The sequence below is a fragment of the Grampus griseus genome (genome assembly GCF_964374135.1).
Source record: "Grampus griseus genome assembly, chromosome: X".
In the NCBI taxonomy this organism is placed as follows: Eukaryota; Metazoa; Chordata; class Mammalia; order Artiodactyla; family Delphinidae; genus Grampus; species Grampus griseus.
This window is the reverse complement of record NC_138999.1, coordinates 118,083,827-118,111,135: the sequence shown is the minus strand read 5'-3', so window position 1 is coordinate 118,111,135 and position 27,309 is coordinate 118,083,827. Positions and strand designations below refer to the sequence as shown.

The following is a 27,309-nucleotide window of genomic DNA, read 5'->3' as shown; positions in this document are numbered from 1 at the left end:
AGCGGCTGGGTGCATGATCCATGGCCGCGGAGCCTGCGCGTCCGGAGCCTGTGCTCCGCAACGGGAGAGGCCACAACAATGAGAGGCCCGCGTACCGCAAAAAAAAAAAAAAAAGGGATAGAATGACAAGAAGATCGTTGTTAACCTTGACAAGAGCCATTTCAGTGGAGTGATAGTATCCATTGTGGTGGACTGAGAATTGATTGGGGATGAGGAAGTTGAGACAGAAATCAGAAGCTGGTTGTGCAGGGAAACTAAAAAAATAGGTGGTTGCTAGACAGGAATATGGAGCCTTAAGTGACTGAGCAACTCTTGCTTTTTTTTAATGGAAATTATTATTGGTATAACTGTAGATTCACATGCAGTTAGTTGCAAGAAATAAACAGAGATTTTTTTTGCATGACCTGCCCAGCTTCCCCTAACAATCACATCCTGCATTAACACAGTACACTATACCACCCAGGACATTGACACTGCTATAAAATGCCGATTCTACCCAGATTTCCCCAGCACCACCTGCACTTGCGTGTGCGTATACATATTAAATTCTATACAGTTTTATCACTTGTGTGAGTTGTGTGTGCATCAGCACTCTTAGGACTACACACGGTTCCAACACCAGATGGATCCCTCATGTTGCTCTTTTATAACCACATACGTCCCCCTCCTGCATCCCTCTCACCATCCCTCCGCCATCCCTAACTGCTTGCAACCACTAATCTCTTTTCCATTTCTATAATTTTGTCATTTCTTGAATGCTATATATGTGAAATCACACAGTATGTAAACTTTGGGAATTGGCTTTTCTCATTCAGCATAATTCCCTGAGATTCACCCAGGTATTGTGCATATCAATAACTTTTTTCCTCTTTATTCCTGAGTTCCATGATATAGATATACCACACTTAGCATAACCATTCACCCATTAAAGAACATCTGCGCTGTTACCTACTGGTTTTCCGATCTTACACATAAAGCTGCTATAAACATATTTGTACAGATTTTTGTGTGAAGGTGGGTTTTCATTTCTCTGCGATAAATACTTAGGAGTGCAATTACTGGGTCATTTGATAGTTAGTTGCATGTTTAATTTTTTAAGGGACTGCCAAACCATTTTCCAGAGTGACTGCACCATTTTACATTCTTAAGAGCAATAGATGAGTGATCCAGTTATTGGCATCATCACCAGAATTTTCTCCTGTTATTTTTTATTTTAGCCATTTTACTAAGTGTACAGTGGTATCTTATTGTGCTTTTAATTTGTGTTTCCCTGATAGCTAATGATTTTGAATGGTTTTTTATGTGCTTATTGGCCCTCTGTATATCCACTTTGGTGAAATATCTGTTTGACTTTTGTCGATTTTTTTTTTCAGTTGGATTTTTTGACTTTTACTCTTGAGCTTTTTGGTTTTTTTGTTTTTTTACTTTTATTTGCATTTATTTTTTGCGGCATTTATTCCCGGGCCATAAGTTTTTGTTTCTTCAGTTTCTTCTGGGATGTCTTTTTCTTCTGGGCAACCTTCTCTTGTGGTTTAGGAACAATCTGTTCTTTTTCAGTAAGGATCATCTCAGTGTGGCAGGGAGACCTCATGTATGGGTTGATCCGACCATGAGCTCTATAAGTCCTGTGCCTAATCTTGGGGGCTTTGTTCACCTGGATGTGCTCAATGACCAGAGAATCTACATCTAAGCCCTTAAGTTCAGCGTTACTCTCTGCATTTTTGAGCATGTGCAGTAAAAATTCTGCACTCTTTCTGGGCCACCGACCCTGCGTGCAGCCCCACTGTCTGGCCTGGGCACACCTACCAACTCCACCATTGTAATGACAGAACGGCACACATTGCTTCTTTAAAGTGACGTCCTTCACATACTTGGTGGCTTTTCGGATATGCATACCCTTAATGGCCTGGGCAGTTTCACAAGCGTTCTTAAAGTGAACACAAAGATTTGAACCTCTTGACTCGCATGATTTTGTGGGGTTTTCTGGGTCAAGTGAATAGCGAACCATTTTTAGAGGTCACCTCAGGCCGTTTACTGGAAAAGCTACTCTTGAGCTTTGACAGTTCTCTGTATATTCTAGATACTCTAGATAGTTTTAGTCAGATACGTGGTTTGCAAATATTTTCTCCCAGACTGTAGCTAGTGTTTTCATTCTCTTTGCATGGCCTTCCTCAGAGAAAAGAATTTTCTTGAAAAAGTTTTCTTGAATTTCACTTGAAAGATTGTGAAACTCCCTCCTGTTCTTCATGGTTTCAGATGAGAAATATGCAGTCAGTCGAATTGGTATTCTCTCTGGGTAATGTGTTCTTTCTGTTTGGCTGCTTTCAAGATTTCTTTTTTGTCTTTATTCATCAGAAGTTTAATTATAATGCGTCTTGGCATGCATTTCTTTGTGTTTATACTATTTGGAGTTTGCTCAGCATCTTGAATCTATAGGTCTACATCTTTCACCAAACTTGGGAAGTTTTTAGCCCTTATGTTTTTACATTTTTTCAGTTCCATTTTCTTCCTCTCCTTCTTGGAGTCCTATGATGTGAATATTGGATCTTCTGTTGTTGTTCCACAGATCTCTGAGGTTCTGTTCATTTTTTTTTACAGTCTGTTTAATTGCTGTTATTCATATTTTGTGAATTCTGTTGATCCATTCTCAAGTTCACTGATTCTATCCTCTGTCATCAATCTACTATTGATTTCATCCAGTGATTTTTAAATTTATATTATTGTATTTTTCATTTTTATAATTTCCCTTTTGTTCTTTTTTATAATTTGTATTTCTTTTCTGAGATTCTATATTTTTTCATTTGTTTCATGAGAATTTCTAATTGTTGTTTAAGCATTTGTATGATGGCTGCTTTAAAATCCTTGTCAGATAATTCCAACATCAAAGTCATCTCAATGTTGACATTAGTTGATTATCTTTTATTAAAATTCTCATTGTGATTTTCCTGGTCCTTGGCATGACAGGTGATTTTTTTATTGTGTCATGGACGTTTTGGTAAATATGTTAGCCAAACAGAGAAGGTGCAGAGTCAGGTAAGTTTATAAATTTCATAACAGAAATTTGAGGGCATTCTTATCCAATGGACCTAATATTTTTTCTCTGAAACAGAGATGCAGCATAAAAGCCCAGACACTGAGTTTGACATTCCTGGCTATGAACCCCAGCTGTTAGACCTTTGGCAAGTCAAGTAATCCCTTTATGCCTCAGTTTCCCATAGAAGGGAAATAACAATAGCGTATATCCTCATAGGAATGTTATGATGATTAATTGAAATGAAATCATATTTGTGAAGTGCTTAGAATCAGGTATTACATAAGTGTTTGTACATAAAACTTTCTCATAGGGTTCTTGTATTAAATGAAATAAGTTTGCTAAGCACTTTGCTTATCAAACTGCTCAGTATTCAGCATTCAAAAAATAGTCATTTTCCTACTTATTCTTTTCAGCCTTAGGCTGTTCTCTTGAATTAAAAGCATTGGTCAAAATTTGCCAAACTCAGCTGAATCCTGTGCCTTTGGTAGAGAGGGTCGAGGTGAGAGTGGGCATGGGCATCTGGAACCAGTGTGGGTAGGAATAGTGGGGATGGAGCAACTGAGTATGAGGAATTTCAGAACGCCTACCTCAGTGCACTTTCTGCTGCAGTGCTCTTTGCCTGCAGTGTTCTATGCAACTTGCTGCCTTTCTTTTCCATAAGCCTGCGTGCTCTCTTGGTCAGGACCAGCAATAAGAGAAGGTTCCAACCTCTTCACATCACAACATGCCCTCCATGTTGCAACATACACCCTCTCCCAAAGTAACATTTGAATGTCCCTGAGAAAACCATTGTTTTGAAGTGTCTGAAATATGTTCATATGAGCAGTCAGCTACATCAATCGTGAAAAAAACCCTCTTAGTTCTATTTGTTTTGCAACAGTGGAAAAAGCATACGACCTTTCATGGTAGTAAAGGAATACAAAGAAGAATTAAGAGTGCCATCTTGTGGAGCGAGCTGCCATTACTACTTAGGAGTTACAAAAAGCCACCAGTGGGAGCTGAGTGTGTGGTTTTTTTTAATATCCTCAAGGCCCAGCCTGGAAGAAATGCTTGAAAATTACTTGATGAATAAATGAATGAATGAGAGAAGGGGATAGGGATGAAGCAGAGACTTGCTTTGGAAAGTTATTGGTAAGATGGATGTCACCTTGATAAAACGTCTAATGCCCTGGCCATTGTTGGTTTGGAGACCTTTAAAAATGGTATTGTAGGGTACCCTGAGGCATTATTATGTGCCTGCAGTAGAGGAAAATGAGGCATGAAATGTTTGCGTAAGTAAATCACAGGCTACCAACTTTTCCATGTTCTGGTCTTGGCAGTGGTAGATGAGTAAACTACCTGATGGTGTTAGTCTCTTCCTGTAAGTATCAGTGTGCTACGAATTCATAAAGCATTGAAAGAACATGAAGAATAGGTTTGCTTCCGAGCTGGTAGGTGCTGTCTGTGTTCTAGAAGGTTGAACTAAATGAAATTGAAAAAGAACTATTTTGACTTGTAACAATGTCAATTTCATAGGGATCGGCCTAATATTTCAAACTAGTTCATGTAACAAATTTATTCTGGACGTACAATAGGTCTAGATGCTGAGCGAGGCCCTGGAGCATACAGAGACAAATAAGACATGGGTCTTGGCTTCAGGTACCTCACCATTAAGTGGGGGAAGTGGACACTTAGATAACATGCCTTGTGTTCTAGTCATTTCTGTTAACTGCCAACTGTGTAAGGTTAAGCCAGACTCTGTGGAGGTGCTATGGAAGCTCTAGGAAGGCATAACAGTTTGGCGTGGCGGATAAGAGCATGGCCTCTGGCTCCAGCTTGGCTGTGTTTGAATCTTAATTTTGCTACTTACCAGTTGGATGACTTTGGGCAAAGTACTAAACTTCTCTATACCTCAGTTTCCTCATCTATAAATTGGGAGAATACAGTGCCCCCTTCACATGAATGAAGTCAGGGTGAAATGAGTTAATATGTACAAAGCCCTTGCCTAGCTTCTGGTAAGTGCTGTATACGTTTTAGCTCTCGGCATCATCGTCGTCATCAGGATCACCATCATCATCTCTGTTGCTACAGAGGAAGCATTTGAGGTGTGTTTTGTAGGGTGAGCTAAACTTCACTATTAGTTCTTTCACTTTTTAAGTTTAAAAATAAGTTACTGGGACTTCCCTGGTGGTGCAGTGGTTAAGAATCCACCTGCCAATGCAGACGACACGGGTTCGAGCCCTGGTCCGGGAAGATCCCACATGCCACGGAGCAACTAAGCCCGTGCGCCACAACTATGGAACCTGCACTCTAGAGCCCGCGAGCCACAACTACTGAGCCCATGAACCACAACTACTGAAGCCTGCGCACCTAGAGCCCGTGCTCCACAACAAGAGAAGCCACCTCAATGAGAAGCCCATGCACCGCAAGGAAGAGTAGCCCCCGCTCGCTGCAGCTAGAGAAAGCCCGCATGCAGCAACGAAGACCCAACACAGCCAAAGAATAAATAAATAAATAAGTTACTTATTGCGGTCCTACTTTTACTAGTTCCCATGAGGAATGGGTAGAAACCATTATCTCCTCCCTTCTAGTAGATCATCATCTCCTTCAAGTCTGGTCCTGAGACAGGGCCTAGAGCAAAAGAGTGGCACAATGACAGGACAGAGGACAGTAGTACTGGTGTCACTGGACTGTATGGTACATTGGGCTTGTGTTAAGAGTATGGAAGATTGTTTGAATCTATCCATGTACACACTTGTAAAGGTAAAACCCCTTCTGGGTTGGCTTTAACAAAATCAACCGAAAAAACTAGAAAGAATCTTCACAAAATAAAGGCATGGGTGTGTCCTACTGCCGGCATATGGTACCTTAAGTGTGTTCTGTAGACGCTTGATGGACGCTGAATGGTCTGTGTTCTCAAGTTGTGAAATAACTCCTCCATGAAACACAGTTTGTATTAAATTGCTTAATCCTAAATTATTTTTTGTGCCTTAGTGAAAGTATTGACGGCTAAGAAGGAAGATTATAGACATAAACTGTTATGGAATATGGACAGTCCAAATTTTACTTTGGTTGTGATGCCTTAGCCACTTAACAATATATTGTAGCATGGCTTTATGAAAAGTGGATAATGTTCATCATTTGATTGTTCAGTATTTCAAAGTTCTTAGGCTAATGGGCAATTGTTATTGATGTTTAATGTTTCTTAAAATGTACAAGTGGGAACAGTGACATGTTTGCTCCTCTCCCCCATCACCGCCCACTTGGTCCCGGAGACTTGGGAAGCCCATCTGCCTTACTCATCAGTAAGTCCAACTTTGCTCCAGTCATCTAGGGGCCCAGTGAGATCAGGATTTCTCTGGAAGGCCCGCATGTGGCCTCACTGGAAGGAATAGCACTGTGCATCAGGACCAGTTCTCGGGCACAGTACAGACTGTGGGGGGCACAGGCCATGAGGGTGGACTAACTAATTTCATGGTTCTATTTGTATTAACTTGCTTCCTGGAATCCTGATCCCTCTTTAAATTTTACGCAGCTACTATCATTTGCCTTTACTGAGTATCAACTGATCACCTCTTTCGCTTTTCAGTGAGGCCCTTTTTCTGGACTAAATATAGACCAGCCATCACCTTGAATTCACAATGACGCAGCAGTTTAGCTTAGTGGGGAAATAGTCTTCTCTGCTTCTGTGGTTTGAGCCCACTCTATATACGTTCATAACTAGCTTTGCCAGCAAGACTCAATGAATGACACTTTGTCTAGATTCCTGTTAGGAACCAATAGTATGAGACGTAACACCAGCCTAACACAAGATCTATAATATGTGTAGTTAGAGTACTTCATGGATTTTAAAAGTTACCAAAGCTAATGACCTGTTAAATAAATCACAGAGGTAAAAGAAAAAGTGGCCAAAACCATAGTCGATCAATTTGTGTTAGAACTTGAGATTCTAATTTACCATCTGGCTAACAGAACATGCTTTTGAATAGAAAATGAGACCCAACCTCTGGCCATCTTTACATCTTTGCAACTTACTCACAAAACTAGCAAAGTTTGCTCAATGCCAGTGCTAAACATGGTTGAAAACAGCACGGAGTTAAAGGACTGACACACAAAATACATAATAATTGAAAATAAACAGTATCAAAATTCTGTCTGGGGGGACTTCTCTGGCAGTCCAGTGGTTAAGACTCCACACTTCCACTGCAGGGGTCACAGGTTCGATGCCTGGTCGGGGAACTAAGATCCTGGAAAAAAAAAAAAAAATTCTGTCTGGGTAAAACCTTTGCTGTCGTTGGGGGGTGCTGTAATTTGAGAGTACAAATTCAGCAGTGATGAGATGTAAGGTATCGAGCTCCCTATGCCCGCCCTTCACCTAACCAGTTATTCCTGTGTTGTAGTCCTTCCTGTTGTATTCTGGAAGAAGGGAAGCTCATAGAAGATTGCTCCAGATTTAGAAATAATACCAACAATAGAGATGATAATAATATTAGCAGCTCCAATTTCTGGAACCTTTTCTCTGGTTGGGTGCTTAAAATGTGTTACCAGGTTTAGTTCTTGCTAAAGCCCTGAGACATAGGTACTTTTATTCTCCTCATTGTAATATTCGAAAAACTTGCTTTTAAAGAAGTCATCAATTTATGTTTTCTCTGAAAGCACAGAGAACAGAACCTAACCGATCAATAGCAAAAATGAAGGCTCTTTCTACTTTTCACTTTAAATGGATCTGTTATCACAGCCTCTGCGGAATTTAGCAGCCCAACCTTGATGTTCTAAATCCTTCCAAACTGAGTTTGCTCCCTTCCTTTCAGAGAGAAAAGCTTCTTTCTCTTCCAGAATCATGACAGTCTCCTTTCTCCTTGTCTACTCCATCCTGAATGTCAGGGAAAGAAGAGAGGGTGTTCCCATGTTTATCCACTGATTACTGCCCTTAAATGCCCTATAATTATTTCTGGAGGTACAGTACCAGGAAAATTTGACTATCCTATAGCTGTTGATACACAAAAACATCACATATAGGGTTGCCAGTTTTAGCAAGTAAAAATAGAGGATGCCTAGTGAAATATGAATTTCAGGTAAAGAACAACAAAATTTTTCAGTATAAGTATGTCCCAAATATTGCATGGGCCATACTTATACTAAAAAAATTCATTGTTATCTGAATTTCAAATTTCACTGGGCATCCTATATTTTATCTGGCAATCCTCAATGTTAGTTATAATTTCCAAGTTATATAAATGAAATACAGCAGTAAGGCCAATTTTAACTTGTTTCATTATAGTGGGACTCCTACAGAATGAGCTGCACTTCCTTAGAGTCAAATGAGCAGCAGAATGTCCGATTTGGTTAATGGGCCATCAGCGGAGTACAACCAAGTTAATAATAATTAATAATAATGTAATTACATTAATAATATATAATAATAATTAATTATATCTCGCTTAAATAATTATTAATAATAATCACTTAAGAGAAAGGAAACATGCTAATTATATGTAGGATTGCATCAAAGTTCTCTTTAGTTTACTTATTTTATTTAGTTTATTTATATAGTGTTTCAGGTCTGAAAGGGCTGTGCAGGACAATCAGTCTAATGTTTCCCCTAAGATCCCCTACCCCGGCCTGGAACCCCATTCTTCCATTTCAGAGTTGCTGGCGAAAAGGTGGCAGGCCGATGGGGGATGGGGTCGGTTGGGGCTGAAGTCCAACGCTTGCCAAATCACACCCTCCCAGGCTGAGCCTGCTAAGAGCTGGTGCCTTTGGAAAATCATTTGCATAACACTAGACTGTTGGCCCCGATTCGCACAGACATTTAACACTTGTTTGCAGAGTCAGTACTGAGAGCCAAACACAAGTTAAGTTCTGGGAATACAGAGATGGATGGCGCACGGTCACTTCTTTCTAGGAATGCAGAGTCTGGTTGAGGATGGACAAGTAAAAAGATCATTACGAATGTGCCACGGTACAGGGTGTGCCCTGTGCACGACGAGAGTGCAGAGGAGGGGCGTGCTCTTTCAGCCTGGTGGCGTGAACTAAGAGACCTGCTCAGAGAATTTTCAGCTTGAGCAGAATCCAGATGGAAGAATGGGGTTAGTGAGGTGGGAGTGGGTTGAGGGGAGAAAAAGCATTCCAGTGGGGAGGAGGGCAAAGTGGATGCACAGAGGTGTGAGATCAAATGCCAGGCTTTGGAGCTTCTAGATACTCATTTTAGCTGTAGTGAGGGTGGGGCATTGGGTGCCGAACCATGAAGGGTCTCTACAGAGAGAACGCAGTTGGGAAACACTGGATTAAACAGTGCCCTGTAGGGTGGTTTTGTTCTTTGCTATATTCTTCCCAGTGCCTAGAATAGTGACTGGCAAATAGTAAGCACTCAATACATGTTGTATTAAATGAATGAATGAACGAGTGATTGCATGAATGGTAGGACTTGTCAGAACCTTCAATAGGCCAGTGTATGTTACAGATCTCAAAAGAGGGGTATAGTATGCAGAGTTTCTGCCTTATTTGACCACATAACTTTTTTGTTTCACTGAATAATACATTTTCAAAGACTATTGATTTTTGGAACACGTTTGGGGAAATCATGTGCTAAAGGAGACCTGCAAATGGATAGCTATATGAATGAATATAAAGTGAAAGAAATCCAGGATAATGTTTCAGGGATTACACTTGGGAAAGATCATGTTCAACTTTGTAACCGGATGGCTCATTGCAGGTGGGCAGCATGGGCAACCAGGCACAAGGTGAGCCAGCCCCAGTCCCTGTGGGTTTTGCAAGACCTTTTCAGGGACAGTAACTCCTTTCCTTCATTTACAAGTCAGATTATACTCCAGCTAATCAGGATAATACCCAGCTTCCCTATGGGCCAGATGTTCCCACACCAATGCTAATCTCTGAAACAGTGGTCTCGAGATGATCACAGTTAACACTTATCAAGCACTGACTTCGCATCAGGCATTTTCTACATTTTATCTCATTGATTTTCCATGGCAGTCACGGGCATAATGATGCCACAGTAACAATTACTTATTGAGTGTTTAAAGCTGTGCCAGGTCCCGGGCTAGGCACACTTTACAGACATTATCTTGTTCATGCCTCGAAGCAACCTGACCCATTTCTAATAAAACTGAGGCACAGAGAGGTTAGGGAACTAGTGCAAGGTCACACCGGTAGTCAGTGGCAGAGCAAGGACTTGAACCTGGGTCTTTCTTACACTAAAAGCCACATGCTTAACTACCCCACCACGCTGCTGTCAGGGCTACTAGAGATAGCGGGTCTTTCCGGAAAAACCTTGGCCAACCCAGTGATTCCTTTGCAATGCAGCTCCTGTGTCCACACAAACGTATCTTGAAGAAAAAATCCTAACCTCAGTAGCTACCATGAAATAGGATCCGTTTATGACTGCTTGCCAAGTAGCCATGGATCAAGTGTGTATCATTGTTCTCTACGTGAGAGATAAGCTCGGTGACAGCGTTATTGGATGAGAACAGTCAGCTGAGTGGTGCTCCACGCTGATTCATACCTGCAGCTGACGCAGGATGTTGGCTCCCGCGGTGTCACACAATTAGACACCACCTGGGACAGAACCAAACCAAGCAAGTCCGGGCGCTGCTGTGCCGGACCCCAAACTGTACAGTCCTTCCTACTCTTCTCACAGGAGTTCCAGGCTTCCATGAATCTGCTTCGTGCCTTTTTTTCACATAGACCAAAATAAAAGGAAGTGGGCTGACGGGGAGGATTAATGAGATGTCACCTCCTAGGCTGCTGGCACGGAGACTGGCTGCTTGCGAGATTTGTTTTTTAAACTATCCTACTTACTCTCGCTTTTTGAACATAAAAGCATTTATTCCCATCATTGCCTAGTCTTTGTAGATGAGTTAACATGAATGGCATGTTTTAAAATTTATAGTAAAGTATAATACATATACAGAAGATTGCATATGTAATTAGTGATTAATATTTACACACTGAACACACCTAAATAATGACCACCTAGGTGAAGAAGCAGAACATTAACAGCACCCCAAAAAGAGCCACTCTGGTCACTAACTTCTAAGGGTAACGTCTATCCTGACTCTGAACAGCATAGAAGTTAAAACAAACTACAGGGCTTCCCTGGTGGCGCAGTGGTTGGGAGTCCGCCTGCCGATGCAGGGGACATGGGTTCGTGCCCTGGTCCGGGAAGATCCCACATGCCGCGGAGCGGCTGGGCCCGTGAGCCATGGCCGCTGAGCCTGCGCGTCCGGAGCCTGTGCTCTGCAACGGGAGAGACCACAACAGGGAGAGGCCCGCGTACCGCAAAAAAAAAAAAAGAAACTACATGTCAGACATGAAATTTGGACCATCTGACTCCAGAGCTTATACATCAGATAATGAAATGCATGCCTATAAAACTTTCCAAATTCCATAGAGAGAAGAATGTTTCTAGTTTTAAGAAAGTGTTTGATGGTGTCTGAAGGTAAAATGATAGGTACCTAAATAGCCGGGCCTGAAAGGGTGGCTGTGAGTAGAAAGGGGCCGGTGGGTGATGCTGGGTTTCCAAGACGCTGTTCCTGATGGGGCCGATGACAGTCGTGATCTCAAAGGGCTAAGGACCAAGTCCCAAACGTCTGTAACTTTGCAGTCCCTCCGGAGGCCAGCTAGCATGGGTCTTAAATGCAACCAGGTTTTATGGGGCCAAGATGACCCTTGGCTGTGCTAATACAATCACTGCCAGGCTCTGCCCTATATCTCTAGTCTCTAATCCTCCAAATTCCCTCAGCAATTATCATCCCTTTTCACAGGTGAGAAAATTGATGCTCAGTAAGGATAAATGCCCTGGCCAAGGTCACACAGCTTGTAAATGGCTGGACCAGGATGTCCATGTCTATTTTGACTACAGCTTCTGCTTGTAGCCATCCTACTCCAAGCTTGAAACACCCCTTAGCTTTCCAGAGAGTTGCTTTACTGGGGAATCCTTAACTGTGGCCCCCAAGATTTCAAGTTGATGTCTTGAATTTCTGCTCTTTGGGGGATGGTTCAGAAGGAATTTTCAGGGCGTCAGAATGATCACTGAGCACATCATTTACTACTGATGATACCAAAAAAGGCTAAAGTATCCATTAGGACCTCCCTTCTCAAAGTCTGGTCTGTGAACCCACGGCATGAAATGAAGGATCCCAGGCCTGTGAGAATTTACATTTTACCGAGATACCCAGGGGATCTGTACACACATGAAAGTACGAGAAGCAGAGTTGAATGCCAGAACACCACGTTCAGTGTTACTCTGCTCAAAATGGGTTTATAGGGAACTTATATCTGTCTTGGGTAAAAGACATGGAAACTAAGAGTGAGATTATTGCTCGTATTTTAAGAGGCAGAAAAGGAAGCCGCATCCTCCTTGCTGAGGCAACGGGAAGTTGCGAGAAGATTATAACAGGAACAACCTCCCTCGTTCACTTTGCTCTCTTGGCGGGCACGTGCTGTCATTAGCATTAATTGCATTTACAGTATTCGCACACCTGCTGCGGAAAATAGACACCTTAATTTCTTGCAGTGTAAGGAAACATCAACCATCTCAGCTCTGCCTTTGCAGACATTATAAATCATGTGCAACGTCGAAAAGATATTTAAATTCCCTTAACGTGGGCCGCATTATTTGACTTAGAGTAGCATTCTGGCTAGCAACAGAGAAGGAGGTTTGCCCTGAAATTATGCCAGCGGGGAGGTGGGAACTGCTACTCTGAGTGGGTTTTCTTCCTGCTTTCTGAGTCCATTTGTCATCAGTGAACTGATGACTGTGCAGATGTTAGCTTTCTGGAACCTCTCGCTCTGTGACATGATAACGTTGATATCCTCTAAGAAACAGCACATCCCAGAGTCATTCATTCATGTATCCAATAAGTATTTATTGATCACCTACTATGTAGCAGGCACAAATCTAGGTGCTAGACCAAATGGTGACCAGATCCTTGTTCTCATGGGTGAGACAGACATTTAACAATTAATCCCCACTTTGCATTTTTAAAAATGTAAGTATTGGTGTCAGATGCTAGCCCACAGAGGCATAGGATGCAGTGGGCGTAGGGGCTGTCCAGAAACCAGTTGTGTGGACATGGCGGTGGGGTTAGGAAGAACTTTCTGGAGGTATGACATTCAAACTAAGGTCTGAAGCATGAATGGGAGAGGGAGAATCAAGATGAAAGAGTAGTAGGACATGGAACTCACCTCCTCCCACTAATACATCAAAAATACATCTACAGGCCTCAAGGAACAGTTCTCACAGAATGCCTACCGAACACCAGCAGAAGACCTTGAACACCTAAAAGGACAAGAAAGATGAAGGATGAATGGGTGTTAACTAGGCGAATTAGGCAAGAGTAGAGTAGGGGTGGGCATTTCATTCCCAGCTGGGGAAATAGCACATGCAGAGTCCCGTTGGTAGGAAAGAACATGGAACATTCAAAGGATGTGAAACAAGTCCAGGAAGGCTTGAGAGCGGAGAGAAAAGAGAGTTGCCTACGAGCCAGATCGTGCAGGGTCTTGACAGTCGCCTTGGGGATGGTGACGCTATCTCTGGGGCAATGGGGAGACATGGAAGGGTTTTCAGTAGGCTCAAAGAGATTATGAGTTGTTCCAGGCCTCACAGCTGTTAGGAGCAGAGGGAGGATTCAAATCCAAGCCCATCTGACTGCTGAACCAGCTCTCTTAACCATGACAACATAGCACTTCTCTGTTTTCATGTGGCGACATTTTTTCTGGAATGCCCTTCAGGCCATCTCTAACTCACATTGTATATACCTTGATTTGTTTTGAAATATGTCTTGGCTTCTTTCTGCTATATGACAATTGGGCCTGGGGTCAGAGCGCCTGGCACGGTATGAGTGAGATGAGGGAGTCTGACTTTCCATGTCAAATAAGCTGGTGGAGTGTATACTGGAGGACAGGATCACAGAGTCCTACCTGGTCAAAGGCAACACATGTAATGAGTTTCTGTAAGGGGAAGCCATGCTTAATAGGTCTGACAGTCTTGAAGGGATGACTAAGGGAGCAAATAGGGAAGAGACAGTACATGTAATAATCATCGCACCGGCAGGCACGCAGGCATTTTTATTCTTGCCTTTGAAAAGCACTTTGACCTAGCAAATTGCTACGGAGTCCATACAGCTCGCTGCATGATAGGCCAATCAATTGAGAGACAAGGTGCTCAGGCAAGGAATGGTGACTTTATTTGGAAAGCCAGAAGACTGAGAAGACGGTGGACTAGTGTCCCAAAGTGTCCCACCTTGCCCCCGTCAGGATGCTAGTTTCTTTCACAGAGCAAAGATGGGGGGGGAGGTAAAATTAAAAAGGCAATACGTTATTGCAAATATTTCCTGGTTCCTGCCAGCTTCCGGAGGACGTGTGTTAATGTCTTCTTTCCTGCTGCCATTCACAGGTGAGCCTGGGCAGGATGTTTCCTATGAGGGTAAATGAAGGTATTTTAGCTTAACTTCATTGCTCAGGAGGCAGGGTCCTGGGAGATGGGCCATTAAGTATACTTTAAGCTATAGGCAACACCCCTATAGCGATTAACTTGTAGCAAAAGCAATAGAATATAAAGGTCAAAGTTAAAGAAACAGATGGGATATGGAGTCAGATTTGTTCTTCCCTATTACACTGGACTGCTGTGAGCACTAAATGGGATAATATGTTATTTTTTATATATAAATTTATTTATTTTTGGCTGCGTTGGGTCTTTGTTGCTGTGCGTGGGCTTTCTCTAGTTGCGGCGAGCGGGGGCTACTCTTCATTGCGGTGCGCGGACTTCTCATTGCGGTGGCTTCTCTTGTTGCGGAGCATGGGGCTCTAGGCACGCGGGCTTCAGTAGTTGTGACACGTGGGCTCAGTAGTTGTGGCTTGCAGGCTCTGGAGCGCAGCCTCAGTAGTTGTGGCGCATGGGCTTAGGTGCTCTGCGGCATGTGGGATCTTCCCGGACCAGGGCTCGAACCCGTGTCCCCTGCATCGGCAGGCGGATTCTTAACCGCTGTGCCACCAGGGAAGTCCCAGGTTAATATATTATTAACTCATTTTGCAGATAAGGAAAGAGGCTCGGCAAGGTCACAGGACTTCTCCAGCTTACCTGTTAAGCAAGTGATGGAAGCGATATCCAAAGCAAGGTCCCTCCAACGCTTGAGTTCTTGACCACTTTTTTTTTTCTTTTTTCGTTTTTTTGCCATTCGGAGGCTTAGTTCATGTTTATTGTGTTGAGTAGATCCTTGCTATAAATGTGAAGGAACTGATTGAGAAGAGGAGTAACAGCCATCTGTCATAGGACCCCAGATTTCCTCCTGGCCTCTGTGTTGCCTTTTGAATCCCCAGGAAGGTGCATTTAAACCCATCATCTAATTTGATAAAGGTACAGTTAATAGCAGTTTATAAAAGAGACTCTTGGAACACTAAGAAAGAGGTTGGAAAACTCTTTCCATAAAGGGCTAGACAGTAGATATTTTAGGCTTTGCAGCCTCTGCTGTAACGTTTCAACTTCGCCACTGTAGTTAGAAAACGGCCACAGACAATGCAGAAACAAATGGGCATGGCTGTGTTCCATTAAAAATTTGCTTAAGGACCCTGAAATTTGTATTTCATATAATTGTCATGTATCATGCAACATTATTCTTCTTTTGATTTTTCTCAACCATTTAAAAATGGAAAAAACCTTCTTAACTTGTGGCTGGGCAAAAACAGATGGCAGTGGGCTGCATTTGACCTTGGGGCCGTACCATAGTTTGCTGACCCCAGCACTAAAAGGACCAGCAGCAGGCCTAAGGGCGCCACTTAGGGACTGTTGTATGATTTTTAAAAAGGTTTGTGTTTCCATCAGCAAGGGTTAGAGCTTTGCCCTATACCCGAATTTTATTTCAGGTGGAACAATAGCATTTGATTTGATTCCACTAGCGTATCAGAGAGTTAATTACACATGCTTTCATCTTGAAAAGCTGCGAAGAGTCCACTGGCCCGGGTTCAGGGTTGACATGCTTCCTAATCATAGTTGGTTCCTGCGCTGCTGGGCTGTCTTGGTGGGGCCTGGATCTGAGGCTCCCGAGGCAAAGGAAGGGGCTTCTCAGCTCAGGGTACAAGCTAGAAACACAGTCAACAAATGCTACTCACGCAGGGGGGAAAGACGCTCGTTTGGGACCACTGGATCCGAAGAAGTGACAGTGGCTTCCTTTCCTCTGTGCCTCGAGCGCAGGGTGGGAAGCAGGGTATCTGGCTGGTAACCACTTGCTTCTTTCTACAGAGCAACCAGCTGACGGTGTGAGCACTTGCTGTACTTATGCTGCCCCGATTCAGCCACTTCTCCAGCTCTGTTTTTTCTCTGCCCAGTACATAAATGCAAGAGTGACATGCTGTCCCGTGGCTGAGGATGTATTCTTAGCACCAGATGGAGCACAGAACTGCAACTTACCATGTGGCCAAAGCATGCAAGGCCTTGCTGGACAGCTGGTGAATTCAAGGCAGGGAGCGGGTGGTACGTCAAGGGAAGGATGCCAACTCTTCAGTATCCGCCGAAGCAGCCCCTTGTGTTAAGGTTCATGGTTTAGGATTGAGGATAATACTATGAATGAGGGTGCTAATTAACTGTTACCAGAACATTCAATCCCCAAACAAATGTTGACTTTAAGGTCTTAGCATCCAGTTGTCTTGCTTGCTGTACAGGAGACACAGTCTTTACAGATACAAGAGCCATGCTTTTGTGCACAGGCAAATGTAGCGGATGTGACGTGGAAGGACTGCAAATATTCGTGGAGTGAGCCATGAATCTATCCCCAAACCAGCAAGGACACACAGGTTCCCAGCTAGAGGAGTTCCAGGTATTAAGACCACCTCAAATAGGGGAAACCCCTCCATTATATAGGATATGTTATGTATGTATGTACGAGATATAATATATACTACATATATTATATGATGTGTGTAATATTGTATATTTATATTATATATCTAGGTAGATAGACTATAACTAGAGAAAGTGGAGCCCTCTGCTTGGCTCAAAGCAAGTTTGGGAAAAAATAGGTTTATGTATATGTTTATACGTCCATATGCATATTATGTATATATACATACATGTTGATGTGTATATATTATATAAAATATATATGCAATGTAATATATATACATATATTTTTGTATTGTGTATTATGTATACATGTACGTATTTTTCCCAAGCTGGTTGTGAGCCAAGCCGGGGGGGGGGGGCTCCATTGTCTCTAGTTATAATGAGCTATGATGAAAATCTCAGCCAGTTTGGGAACTATCCCTTTATAAATCCAGAATATCTTCCAGAATTCTGTAGTCGGCTATGAAAACAATTATATTAACTTGTGAGCAGCCCTACGAGGCTTGGAAAGCCAGGGGCTGAGAGGACTCCAGAAGTGAGTGTACAGGACTAGGCCTACTAGGCAGTTCTGCCCCTAAAGGTGTCCTCATTTTAAACCATCGAATTATATACTTTTTAAAATAATTAATTAATTTTTGGCTGCGTTGGGTTTCACTGCTGCGTGCAGGCTTTCTTTAGTTGCGGTGAGTGGGGGCTACTCTTCGTTGCGGTGCGCGGCCTTCTCATTGCGGTGGCTTCTCTTGTTGCAGAGCATGGGCTCTAGGCCCGCGGGCTTCAGTAGTTGCAGCACGCAGGCTCAGTAGTTGTGGCTCACGGGCTCTAGAGCGCAGGCTCAGTAGTTGTGGCACACAGGCTTTGTTGCTCCACGGCATGTGGGATCTTGCCAGAGAAGGGCTCGAACCCGGGTCCCCTGCATTGGCAGGCAGATTCTTAACCACTGCACCACCAGGAACTCCTGGGTCCTCATTTTAGACCTGGACTTCCTAACGGATGGCATGTCTAAGGGAGATTAGTGAACTCAGGAAGCTTGTAATCTAGGTCAAGATTCGCTACGATTATAACCATTATTCTATGCCAGATATTGCATTAGGTACACTTTTATGTGTTATTGCACTTAATCCTTACTATAAGTCCATGCAGTAAGTGCTGTGATTATCGTCCCCATTTTACAGTGAGGAAGCTGAGGCAGTGAGAGGTTAAGTAACTTGCCCACATTTCTATCTTGCAAGTGGTGGAGCCAGGATTCATACCCAGACAGTCCAACTGTAGGTGCCAAGATGTTAAACCCAACCCCACGCTGCCTCTTCAGAGGACAGAATCCGAGCTCCTCCTGTCCTACAGGTGGTAAAGGAATGCAGTACATTTGGAGAAGAACGTAGGTTCTGTCTTTCAACAGCCAGCTTAAGTCATTTGTTCTTCATCTGAACAGTCTTGATCTCATTCCAAAAATCTAGTTCTCACAACAATGGATGAAATTAAAATGAACTCACTGCCCTTTGTTCACACTCTCATTTCACGAGTATTTCTCCTATGTGCTGGGCCTGTAAGTGGAGATTTCATTGGAAGTGGCATCTATGAAATTCTTCCACATATACTTGGTTTTATCAAGTCAAAGGACATGGAGGAGTGATAAACACGGAAGTGCTCCCTGGAGGCAGGTGAAGGTATGAGACTGACACACACAAGTGTCTAGGGCTGTGCTAGCCAATAAGATCGCACTTAGGCACGTGTGGCTAGTTAAGTTTCAGTTATTTGTAATTAAATGAAGTTAAAAATTCAGTTCTTCAATCCCACTAGCCATGCTTACTTGTTCAATAGCTGCATCTAACTTGTGGCTACCATATTGGACAGCAATGGTATAGAATATTTCCATCATTGCAGAAGGTTCCACTGGACAGCTCAGATCTAGAGAGAAGCGAAGGAAGAAGAAGAGAAGACAGGTGTTGACAGAATCTTGGGTACTAGCCATGATTAGAAGTTTGAAGTAGAAAATGAGGCCGTCAGGGAGACAAAAGAGGGGATGGAGAAGCTGGAAAGTTAAGCAGGATAACGTGGGGTCAGGAAAGCCCAGAGTGGGGGAATATCCAAGAGCAAAGTGCGCTTCTCAATGTCAAGTGCTGGCAAACAGATCTTCTGAAGTCTAGTTGAAAAATACCCTCTGGGTTTGATAAACAGGAGGGCACTTGGTGCCATCTTGGTGGCATTGACGGTGAAGCTGCTTTATGACGGACACTGTGCTGGACAGTGGAGGGCCCAGCCCCGGCTCCTGTTCCCAAGTCCAGTGGGGCACACATCACACTATTCATTTGCTTCTTTTTTTTTTTTTTAATAAATTTATTTATTTATTTTTTGCCGTGTTGGGTCTTCATTGCCGCACACGGGCTATCTCTAGTTGCGGCGAGCGGAGGCTACTCTTCGTTGCAGTGCGCGGGCTTCTCATTGCAGTGGCTTCTCTGGTTGTGGAGCACGGGCTCTAGGTGTGTGGGCTTCAGTAGCTGTGGCTCGCGGGCTCTAGAGCTCAGGCTCAGTAGTTGTGGCTCATGGGCTTAGTTGCTCCGCGGCATGTGGGATCTTCCCGGACCAGGGCTCGAACCTGTGTCCCCTGCATTGGCAGGCGGATTCTTAACCACTGAGCCCCCAGGGAAGTCCCTTCATTTGCTTTTTGAGAGCACAACTTGCCACCAGCTTTAACAGTGTGGACGGCAGCGTGACTCCTGACCAGCCTGCTGCCTCCGTGGCCCTTTCAAAGCCTTTGGCCTTGAACATTTCCAAAGCCGTTCCAGGAGTGATGAAGTGCTCAGAGCTCTGGGGGAGCAGTCCTATTTAATTCAAAAGTTATGACTGAGTTTGGTAATGAGAGTAAAAAATCGTGTCTGTGACCTTTGTCAAATTCATAAGTAATCGTTAATAAGAAATGAATGGCAGGTGAGGAAGGACCAGGCAGCATGGTAGAGAATATTAAATCTCAAAGACCATAAAAAGCCCGGGCAGGGGCCCTTTGAGTTGACTTAAATGAACCTCCTGGGGTTCTTTCCAGCCCACTTAACATGATGATTCTGCTGAGATCAGAGCCAGAGAGGAACATAAATCTGCACGTTCAGGATTTTGACCAGTGTCTCTGATAGCGCGATGTATGTCCAGACACGTGTTCCTAGAAGCTGGAAGAAAGTTGAGGTCTCATGTTGACCTGTCCTTGTTCAATTGTGCCAGGATTTCTTTTCCTTGTAGCTTTCAAGGTATCACTTTCGGTGGAGTGTTAGAGGGCCAGGGTTCACACAGTTTAGATGTGGGTTCTAATCCAGCTCTGCTGTTGACTCAGTGACCTCTTGCTGAAGTCCCTCTGGTACATTAGTTTACCGGAGGCAAACTGGAGGCCTTGACAGTAGTTGAAGTGGAGGCCGGGATGAGGTGAGGTGGTGTAGACCAAGGCAAGCCTTGTAGCCCTCAGTCTTCTAATCTGCAATGCGTTGTCTGTTAATTTCTCCCTTTGTTTTGGCCGCACTCCCCAAGACCCTACCCTGCCCGCATTGGGTTTTGGAATCTCAGTTCTCTAAGGGGGCTGCAACCTTGCAAAGTGGGACTAACACCCAGGTAGGCTTGAGATGGCTTCCTGGTTCCTCTTTGCAAGCGTCAGCACTGGAAGGGGATGGTTCATGTAAAGTAAACACTTGCAAACCCTTGCAGAGGTTTTCTAGCCCTTGCCTTTCTCTGTGGCACACACATGCACACGCACACAGACGTTCAGATCATACAGCAGCACCTTTCTGCCTGTTCAGCTTAGGATGGATGCAAGGAATGGCTCGAGGAGGTCAGATGTGCTGGGGAACTCGTGTAAATAACTTTGGTCTGGATTAACTGTGCATTGTTTAGGGTCTGTGACACGAGCATCTCTAAGGTGAATAATGGTTGCTGAGGTTGGCAGAAGTTCAGGAACCAAACTGTTCCTTTAATTATAACCATCATCTCCCCACATTCCCCCACCCAACAAGGCATGAAGAGCAGCTAGCACGGTTCATGGCACATAGCAGGGACTCATCAAAGGCTATGTTTATTCACGAAGTAACTGTGCTAATTGTTAGGAATAGGGAAGGGAAATACAGGATCCAGGCCTTCAGTACTGGCAGGAACAATTAGCCTCCCAACAACCCTGCATAGCCCCAGTTTACAGAGGAGGAACTGAAGTTCAGAGAGGTGACCTAATTGCTCCAAGTCACACAGCCCCTAAGTGGTGGAGTCCGTCCAGGTCTCTGTGACTCTGGAGGCTGTACCCTTTCCACTTGTACACACTACGCTTAAGAAGTAAGACAAAGGAGACAATGAGGAGGCCAGGATCCGGCCCCAGAGTGAGGCCGGCAGGGCTGCAGAAAACAGGGTTAAAGGTCATCCCATTCCCCTTGTGACCCAGGGCTTGGGATCAACAAGCTTGGCCTTTGTAACTGCTCCACACATTATCTTTCTCCTCAGCCCATATTAGAACTTTATTCTTCCCATGTTTGCTAGCCCAGAGAACCAGGTGATGAGAAAAGCACACTTGAGGTGTCTGCGGGAGCAATGCCCTGCTTCGCTTAGTATAAATAGCTCCCTCTCAGCCAGTTGCCAGAAACGGCACTTTACAGGGAAGGTGACCAGTTTGAAATAAGCTCTAAGGAGATGTCAGGGCACCAATATTCACTTGGTGTTTGCAGTGTTCCCGATCTATTGCAGAAATTTAGGAGCGTTAGATCTTGAAGCAAAAGTGATTTCATCAGTTTCATGATGTCATCCTCAGTCCTTGGTCTGGGCGTCTACAGTTAACCAGAAATTTGCTTCTTTACTTATGAGTCAAAAGCCAACCATGACTTTGACCAACCTGCAATGAGAACTGAGTGCAGGCTGTGTGCAGTAAACCTTTTTACCCTCTCGATTCCCACACATTACGGGAAGGGCTGCACTTTGCTCTTGGCTACTGGTTGGCCTTAAAGAGACCAGCCAGGAGACCGGCCTGCCGTTCCCCCAGACGTGGCACGCGAGCACATTTGTATTAAAGTGAAGTAGGTGCAGTGCAGCCCATCCCAAGATGGTTAAAAATGGAGGGAGGGGCATGAATTTGTTCACATGAGCCGCTTTCCTTATTTTCCATTAGTAAATAGCCAAATAATTGATTGTGGGGCTATAATTAGCATAAATAAAACGACTGTTATAGACGATAGAATGCATATATCGATTTTGGCTGCATCCTTTAACAAGGATAAATGATTTTACTTCGGACAGATTTTGTAATCAAAACTTGCTACAAAGCAAAAAGAGCTGCAGGACCAGAATGCTTCAGGGCAGGCCAAGGGGGCCAGCAGTTTAAGGAGGGAGCATGTGATATGCCAAGGGCTTTGCATTTCCTGTGTGAGGGGAGGGTAAGGCCCCATCATCTCAACCTTCAGATGGTGGTAACTGAGAAGGGAGGGTCTGAGAGCCAGAAGAGAGCTGAGTTGAGAGCTTGGGTGCCGGGCACTAGGACCCAGGAACTTGCTCTGTTTCCCCCATCAGTTCAGCGGCCCAGTTGATGGCCTCTGGGCTGTTGATTCCCTTGACTGTGTCTGGGAAAGACTGCATGGAAAGGTCTAACCTAACCCTAACCCTTGTTTGGAGAAGGCCTTGTGAACCCAGAGCAGGCCCCTTCCACTAGCCAGGGTGCGTCCCCTCATTGTGTACACTGAGCAGGGAGGACCAGCTGCAAAGGCCCTCCAGGGTCTGATGGGAGGAGGAAGTACCGTGATGGTGACTGTCAGGCGTGGCTTTGTCTGCTCCTGCGTTTTCTCCTCCCCTTACACCTTGACTTGGAGGGGTAGACACAGCTTCCTCATTCCTCCCAAGGCATCAGAGCTGAAGCATTATGTGGCATTGGTGTTCAGTGCTACTTTTGCCGGGTCAGCCCAGGGGTCGATAGTACAGCCAGCTGGAGTCAAACTGACGTGGGTTCATATCTCGCCCCTACTACTTCTTTTTTTTAATAAATTTATTTATTTTTGTCTGCGTTGGGTCTTCGTTGCTGTACGCGGGCTTTCACTAGTTGCAGCGAGCGGGGGCTTCTCATTGCGGTGGCTTCTCTTGTTGTGGAGCACGGGCTCTAGGTGTGCGGGCTTCAGTAGTTGTGGCACGTGGGCTCAGTAGTTGTGGCTCGCGGGCTCAGTAGTTGTGGCGCACAGGCTTAGTTGCTCCGCGGCCTGTGGGATTTCTCAGACCAGGGCTCGGACCCGTGTCCCCTGCGTTGGCAGGCAGATTCTTAACCACTGCGCCACCAGGGAAGTCCCACCCCTGCTACTTTTTAGATGTGCAGTTCTGGACTAATCAACGAATCTTGCTTTTTGTCATGTCAGAAATGGGCGGGGTAGTGGTACCAACTTCACAGCGCTGCCAAAGGAGTTGAATGAGATAATCCGGGTAAAGCAGGCTTCACAGAAACTGGTGTAGAGCTGGTCCTCAATCAGCTTTCTTCTCTTCCCGCTCCCTTTCTATCTTCTCTGGCTTCCAGGTCTCCTCGCCCACACCTCACTGCAGCACTCAGTACATGGGCTTCCTCAGTCATCTGAGCGTTTCAACGTCAGGGATCCTGAGTTAGGCGCTTTTTGGTGGCCTCCAGCCTCTGTTCCTTTGCTAGCTCCCTCTGGGCTCACACTCATTTCTAGGCACAGAAGAGTTCGCAGAGAGCAGCTAGCTCTTCCTTCAAGCGCTTCCTGACATTTTAATGATGACTGAAAACAATCACAAGACAGTTATTTTTAGATTTTCTCAGAAACTCAGTGAGGTGCCCCGCTGGATTGAAACTCACCTCTACAGTAATATTCAACACCTACTAAGTTAATAGAGTGGCAAGCAGCTTGGGAAAATAGCCAGTGACGCACACGGTAGGTGAAGCAGAGATGATGGCGGGGTGGGGTGTGAGGAGGGAGGTAATGTTGGCAGGGGGACCCCTGACGTAGCCGTGATCAACATACAGAAAATGTAATGTGACCTGGGAGTCAAACCACAATGTCATACGTGTTCCTAGGGCAGCAGGTGATTAAGTGCCACACCAGGTATACACACAGGCTTGTTTCTCCTAGCTTCTGTGCCCTGCCCCCATCCACCCCCTGCTCCCATCTCACAGCTTCTCACATACAGCTCTGTTATAGGACGCTCATCACACCGCATTATTGTGATTCAGGGAAAGAGACCTGATTGCAGGTTGTGGTGCCCAAGGAAGCCTTCATGGATGACAGGGGCTTCGTTCAGCCTAGAAGTAGATAAAGGATTGGAATTAGACAAAGGGAAGGAGGGCATTCCAGATGGAGGATACAGTGGGAACACAAGCCTGAAGCCAGAAATATGCACGGTACATTGCCCCGAGGTAGCGGGGAGGAAGGATGGGCGGAGAGAAGGGGAATGGGCAGGACTGTAAATTCACCAGGATGACTGGAATGGGAAATTTGCAACCCACACTGAGTGATGCAATGGTATAATTGTCCCCCAGGCAGCCTGGCATTCATGGAGACTGTGCTCTTCTAAAGGGATGGGAGGTTGTGGGGGGGGGGGGGGTGTTGAAATTAGTCAAGAGAAAGACATTCTATAAGCTCTGCTAGGGCTTCCCACCCCAGTTAGAAACATATGGCCCTGGCAAGAGTCCTTGCTTTATTTGGATCCATTCCTTATCCTACCGTTTCTGTAAATTGTTAGGGAAAATGCAAAAAGGCAGCTGGCCTGCCTGAAGGAGTCATCGTTAGCTAATGCTGCCATCTCCAGGAACCTGCTTGCTAATGAACCAGCACCCAGCAGCCTGCTTCAAACCGTCTGCCAGGGCGGGCTCCTCCCCATGCCTCACTGCAGCACCGTCCCGCTGCCTTGGCTTCTCCAGCCGGAAATTTGACTGGGCAGCGGGAGGGGGGGTTAAGCTGCCCAGGGCTCCTAGAATCTATGTCTGCCAGCTGCCTTCTCTTTTCTCTGGTCTGATGGGGATGCATAGCAAAAGGTTGTCATCTGAAGGATGACATTTGTATTTGTTTGCTCAGGCTGCCATAACAAAACACCACAGACTGCATGACTCAAACCATAGAAATCTATTTTCTCACAGTTCTGGAGTCTAGAAGTCCAAGATCGAGTTGTCAGCAGGGGTGGTTTCTTCAAAGACCTCTCTCCTTGGCTTGCAGATGACCACCTTCTCGCTCCGTCCGCATATGGACTTTCTTCTGTGTGCGTATATCTCTGGTTCTTTTTGTGTTCAAATCTCCTGCTCTTGTGTGGACACCTTTCTGTTGGATTATGGCCCACCCTAACGGCTTCCTTTTAATGTAATTATCTCTTTAAAGGCCCTATCTCCAAATAGAGTCACATTTTGAGGTGTTGGGGGAATTAGGACTTCAGCATATGAATTTGGGGTAAAAATTCAATCCCCCCTACACTGCTCGTACAGTGAAGACTTTGGGTAGGCTCTTTCCCTGTCTGGACCTTTATGATAAATGGGTTAGAGCTAGAAGCTTAGAAATATTTTCCAAAAATAAATGATTCTATGAAGTATGGGTAAGTTTTCCAGAAAAAAAATGCAAATTTGTGATGACTCGCTAACGAATGGATTTTCACAGTCCAGGCTGATTTCTTATTCTGAGAGCAAACTAATGTAGCAATTTCATTATAGAGTTTGAACTTGATATATATATATATATATATATATATATATATATATATATATAAATTTCTTTATTAAATAACTATATTTTAGTGTCTTATATATGCCACGTGCTATGTTAAAGGCAAGAGAAAAAAGCTGAATCTATTAGATCATATTTTCAAATTAGCTCTTGTTATAATTTTAAATATGTATTCTGCAAGAAATTGTTGGACCCTGAGGTGTAAAAATCAGAAGCAATATTGGGTTTACCCATCCTTCTGCCTTTAACAATGAGTTTGTACGTGTAGTCTTAAGGTTTTAATTTCCCATACGTAGTTCTCTAGTTTATGTATTCTTTCATTGATGCGTGCGTTCCGTGAATATTTTAAATACCCACAGTGTGCCGGGTACTCTGCTGGGTGCTGATGATACTGTGGTGAACAAAACCAGCAAGGTTATTGCCCCCATAGAGCTTGCAGTCTCGGGTAGATCAGGGGCCATTGTTTATTTCATGAAATGTGATGAGTTTATAGTAGGAAATATGTCGGGAGTTGCGCAGACCGCCCCCAGGATCAGTGATTCACTAGAAGGTTTAGCATATAGTCGTGCTCATGGCTATGATTTATTACAGCAAAAGGATACAGAGCGAAGTCAGCTTGGGGACAAGATGCATGGGGAGAAATCTGGAGGAAACCAGGCTCAAACCTCCAACATTCTTTTCCCAGTGGAGTCACCCAGGACACCCTTATTTCCCCCAGCAACAAGCGCGGCAACACATGTGAAAGGTTGTCTCTCGGGGAAGCTCATTAGGGACCCAGTGCCCAAGGTTTCTGTTGAGGGCTGGTCACGTAGGCACCACCTGCCTGGTACATGGCAAAATTCCAGATACCCAGAAGGAAAACAGTATTCAGCATCAACCACCTTGTTTGTACGAAATTGTTTAGATGCAGTGAATCACATTTATCATTTTGTGCAAGCTTCATATGAGTGTAGGGAACTCTTTGCCAGCCAGGTCCCGGACGCCAGCCAAGGGGCCAGCTGTGCAAGCGGACCTTTCTAAAGACAGCAGCATCAGGGCAGCTAAGTTGCTGAAGTAATGTGGGGAGGAGGGGGAACCAAGGGGTTAATTTTTCTGGAAATGAACATTCCAGAGAGCAGGAACAAAAGATGCAGAGTCCCAGTGGGAGAGGGAGCATGGCTGATTCATGAAACTAAAAGAAACTCCCCCATCTGCCTGAGGGGAGAGGGGAAGGAGTCAGGTTAATCAAGTGGACATTCGTTGCGATACTTGTATTCATTCATTCATTCAAAAAAAAATGTATTGACTGCCCACCATGTGCCAGGTGTCATGTGAGGCACTGAGGACACGATAGGGATCCAAACAAATGTTCCTGTCCTCACAGAGCCTACATTTTAGTGCCTGTTATCTACATGGGCTGAATCACACCACATCCATTTTACTGGAAATTCTCTCTCTAGTTTTAAGCAGACCATGAACATTTAAATCTATTTGGCATGCTCCTTCATTAGAATAAAAACAAGAAGATATTTTCTATCCAAAATTCCAGCTAGGCTTGTGTGTAAGTAACCTATTACATGTACATAGTAAATGCTGATAAGGTAGGTTTTTAAAGTGGGAGCCACCTGTCACTGCTATGATCAAAGACTGGCATTATTTCAGTTGTGAGTCTCCTAATCTGAATCTGTTTATATGTTGGCAGCATGATTTTGTTGGTGGTGATGGTAATGGTGGTGATAACAAGAGTGAGGAATAATCTGTTAGCTCTTCAGAGAGCAGCAAGACACAACCAGTCCAGAAAACAT

The 27,309-nt window shown here is 44.3% G+C and overlaps 2 protein-coding genes across 4 annotated transcripts in view; one reads left to right on the top strand and one right to left on the bottom strand.

The window, feature by feature from the left end:
• Positions 1–27,309, top strand: part of FGF13 (fibroblast growth factor 13) — a gene marked incomplete at its 5' end in the record, with an annotated part of 525,641 nt that overhangs the window by 383,665 nt on the left and 114,667 nt on the right. The gene's annotated exons all lie outside the window — the stretch shown is intronic.
• LOC309839269 (large ribosomal subunit protein uL22-like) lies at positions 1,454–2,008 on the bottom strand (the record flags this gene model as incomplete). The annotated part of the gene is made up of 1 exon (XM_082680977.1): positions 1,454–2,008. One exon carries the CDS (start codon positions 2,006–2,008, stop codon positions 1,454–1,456), a length of 555 nt encoding a protein of 184 aa, XP_082537103.1.